The sequence below is a fragment of the Populus euphratica genome, unplaced genomic scaffold (genome assembly GCF_000495115.2).
Source record: "Populus euphratica unplaced genomic scaffold, PopEup_1.0 scaffold10.1, whole genome shotgun sequence".
NCBI lineage: Eukaryota > Viridiplantae > Streptophyta > Magnoliopsida > Malpighiales > Salicaceae > Populus > Populus euphratica.
Genome location: NW_011499856.1, coordinates 708539 through 712485, shown reverse-complemented (window position 1 = coordinate 712485; position 3947 = coordinate 708539). Strand labels below are relative to the sequence as shown.

Below are 3947 nucleotides of genomic sequence, written 5' to 3'. Positions count from 1 at the left end.
AAGTGACTTTTTTGGAAGGGTAAAAATATTACTTCACTGTTATAATGAACAGTAAGATGAGCATGAGTGAAAAGTGATTTTTCCTTTAATTTTAACTTCTTTTTATGTGCATTCTTAGATTTTCCATGTCTTTGCATTTTTTTTTTAAAGTTTTTAACAATATTCTTTTAAAATGACCTTGAGAAATACATAATAGTTATTTCATGTAACCTTAGGATTCATTTTATAGTGTACCGAGTTGTAGTCAAAACTGTGTTTTGCTATAGGTATAATTTTAAAAATATATAATTAATTAATATATACTATAATTTTATAATTTTACATGAATTCTATTTAATATTTTTCTCTCAAAACCTTCAATATAAAAAAGTATAATTAATAATTTCTGTTAAACCTTTTTTTATTGAAATGTTATATATAATGAGCATTTGAAAACGCTGTTATACCTATATTTTAAAAAAATTAAATATTTTATATTTTAAATTATTTTGATATATTAATTTTAAAAATAATTTATTAAAAATAAAAAATATTATTTTAATATAGAAAATACTTAAAAAACAACTGGAAGGACGTTCATAATTCATAAAAAGCATATATTATTGCTGTCAAAGCAAAAGGAAACGTAAAAAAGAAGAAGAAGGATGCCCCACAATTAAATAAATTCATGAAATAATAAAAGACAAAATAAAGTAAAGAGTTACCATAACGACGATAATAAATGATAAGATGACACGAAATTGTATTAGTATAGGTTAAAGTACTATTATAATATTATTGTGTAATTAACAAGTTGGAAGTGGATTGATTCCACCACCCACCACGCACAGAGGACAGACAAAGACTCACCTTTAATCCCGCAAATTCATAGCTTTTCTCGCCGAAACTGATATCGAAATATCCATTCTCTGTTCTTTTCTACAACTTGTCTCAGCTCTTACAAGGTGCTTTCTATTTTACATCATTCTCAATTTCCTTTTCTTATAAGACCGCAAATTTGTCTTAAACATGTGAAAATCTCAACGGCTTGTCTTTCAATTTAATGATCCATGTCTGTTTTTGTGTTGAATCTTTTGTTTTCACTTGGTTTTTTTTTTTTGGGTTTTGGACGTAATTGAGAAGTTTTTTTTTGCTTGCTTGGTGATCGTTTATGGGGGATGTTTGCGGAGGTCTGTCTCTTGGCTTCTCAATTTCAGTTTTTGATTGTTCAAAATTGTTTCTTTCTATTAAGAGAAAGAACCCTTTATCTGATTTTGATAGGAAGTTTTGTGAAGAGCAAGCAATGATTGCCATTTTTCTTCCTGGAAAAAGAAAGAAAATTCTTGACTGACAATCCTCGGTTTTCTCCGAAACTTATCAACCAATTTTTTTCACCATTACCTTTTTAGTTAATATGGTAGTTAATTGAAGATTCTTTGTACTGATCTTGCTCGCACAGCTTGAATATAGCTATCAATTTAAGTCATTTTTTTATTCATGGAGAAAGTCTCTTTTTTTCATGTCTATGATGGGGCATCTGTTTGTAAAGCTGAATTAATTGAAGAAATCAAACTGCTTAATTTAGCTCTCCAATTTGCTCTAGTAATATCATTTTAGTGAATCTTTCTGATTTTTATTAGTGACACGATCTTTTTAACATGATTCTCTCCTGATTTACAGGCAGAAAAGTATTTAGCCCCACGAGTTGTTCAACAAAAGGAAAAAAAGAGGAGGCAATTGGCATTTGGTAACTAAGACAATGAGGATACTGGTTCGTGGAGGCTATTGAACTCCTACGAGCTTAGAGTCCGCTTTCATTCTCTATATAATGTGCAAGAGAATACTTCTTGATGCTTAAGGCCAGCGGCATTAATTTTTGTTGGTGATATTGGAGAATTGCTGTAGCGAGTGAGATTGGAACTGACACAATGGGTTCTGTTTGTTGCTGTTTGCATGTTGATGATTTTGAGGATTATATGAATCCTGAGAATTCTGTATATAGAAACTGCTTGTGCCTCAGTTGCTTTGTCCAGAAATTCCTACATGTGGTATGCTTCCCCTCCTGCATTTCCTCATGGCAATAGGATTAGAGGTCTTATGCGGTGTATCATATATTACTATATTTTTTATGGCTGTTGACTGGGTTTTTTATTTAACCTGTGAGGTATAAAATGGATGAGTGAAAGAGTGTGAAGGAAAGAATGATGCCTAAAGATGAAAGGCATCCGCATTGTTTTGCTCTTGAATGTTGGTTCTTAATGGTTGACAAATTAATGATTAGGCATAGATATCTTAGAGATCTAAAGGACGAGCTAAAGACACCCATTAGCTGGTTAAGGTACTATTTTTTTTACATGTAACATTGTTGCTGCCACTTTTGAGCACATGAATCCTCTATATTGCTATTGGTATCTACCACCATGGTAATGCAATGGGTGGTAGAAGTTGGAAAGAATTGAAAGCATATTGGTTGGTGCGCTTCTTATCATGGAAAGTCCTCCGGATCATTAGTTTTAGCTAAAGTGAATTTTTTATTGCAATGCATTTGTTTGATTTTATTTGTTCGAGTATCATGTTTATATGAAAAAGTGTTTATTCAGAACTTCCAAGTTGATTTATGTGGAATTAGAAATGCAATTCAATATTAGTTCATATTCCTTCTAATGGAGTTCTAAATATTATCTTTCTTCTTTCTTTTCCCTCATTGTTTGTAGTATACCTCAATATTTCATAGAGGGCAAGTGCATTCTGTCCCTTCATCCATTCAAGGGGCAGCATCTCTGACTTCTTCATCTCTTGACAACTCTCTTGCTGAAATGTACCGATCTCCTCCGCGGCCCTTGCCCTATGATGCTGACCCCAGATGTTCACGCTTGCAGCGTGATGGTCTGGTTTCAAGACGAGAGAAGGGTTCCAGTCATTCACATGAGGAATCAGAACCCTTGAGAAGTGATAATGATGCTGATTCTGAATCCTTCAGCACAGGAGACAAATGGAATGCATCTGCTTGTGAAGGAGGCAAGGAACAGCGTTCTAGATCCTCATTAAAGATCTCATCAGCAAAAGCAACAGTTGGAATTGGATATGTTTATTCTTCCTCAGAAGAAGAGGATGTCTGTCCTACATGTCTTGATGGTATAATTCTTGATTTAGCTTTAATAGGTGTTGCATCCATTATTACATTCTATGATAACTATGTTTCTGTTGATATTGTTAGTCTAGCATTTCTTGAACAATTTTTTTTCTCCTTCCTTGCTAGCTTGATGAATAAGTATTTCATACATCTCCTAGCACAAGGCAACCCACCTTGTATTCTTTTTACTTGTTTGTCTTTTGATATCTCTGTCTCAGGTGGGAATAACATCCATCATTTAAATAGTGATATTATTACCCCATAGGCATATTGAGAACCCCACCTTCCCAACACCCTATACCAAAGCTGCTTTTAGTGATAAAAGACATTGGCTAGTCTTTCTAGTTTAAAAGCTAAGCTAGCTATCTGCATTTTTAGCTGATTTTATCAAAACTATAGTGAGAGATGGTACAAGTCTGAACCAAAAAAGATGGAAGCTTTGAGCATGTCAGAATTTTGTTCCACCATTTTGTAGCTGTTCTTCCATTCCATGTTTAACTTCCACATCAATTGGTTCCAACCTTAGAAGCAAACTCTTGTAACTTGGAAGTTTGAAATTCTGTTAAAACCATGTTGGAAGATGCTATGAACTTCAGAAAAAATGGGGAGCTATGAGCATGTCACAATTTTTTTTTATCAGACTGTAGATTTCCAACCAGTCCTACTCTCAGAAAAAAATTGGATCCAACCTTAGAAGCAAAAGTCTGTTAGTTAAGAAGCTGTTTCTACAAACATGCAACCTTGGCCATCAGTGGCAAAAAAGTGAAATCATGGATCAAAGCCCGCGTGCTGATGGGGAGTGACTCCTTTTTGTTAATGTTTTAAAGATGCTTAA

General features: G+C 33.5%; 1 protein-coding gene across 2 annotated transcripts; it reads left to right on the top strand.

The window, feature by feature from the left end:
• Window positions 1–747: 747 nt before the first annotated feature.
• Window positions 748–3941, top strand: LOC105123265 (E3 ubiquitin-protein ligase At3g02290). Of its 2 annotated transcripts, none has more exons than XM_011022775.1 (3): window positions 748–944; window positions 1660–2027; window positions 2694–3941. In XM_011022775.1, exons 2-3 carry the CDS (start codon window positions 1908–1910, stop codon window positions 3375–3377), a joined length of 804 nt encoding a protein of 267 aa, XP_011021077.1. In that variant the 5' UTR covers window positions 748–944; window positions 1660–1907; the 3' UTR covers window positions 3378–3941. The 2 variants fall into 2 exon arrangements, with proteins under 2 accessions (XP_011021077.1, XP_011021078.1); XM_011022776.1 differs by lacking the exon at window positions 748–944 and adding an exon at window positions 971–1169.
• The last annotated feature ends 6 nt before the right edge of the window (window positions 3942–3947 follow it).

Coding starts and splice junctions, on each gene's coding strand:
- LOC105123265 (XM_011022775.1), top strand. CDS start 1,908: ATGGGTTCTGTTTGTTGCTGTTTGCATGTTGATGATTTTGAGGATTAT. Junction 2,028..2,693: donor TCCAGAAATTCCTACATGTG/GTATGCTTCCCC, acceptor CATTGTTTGTAG/TATACCTCAATATTTCATAG.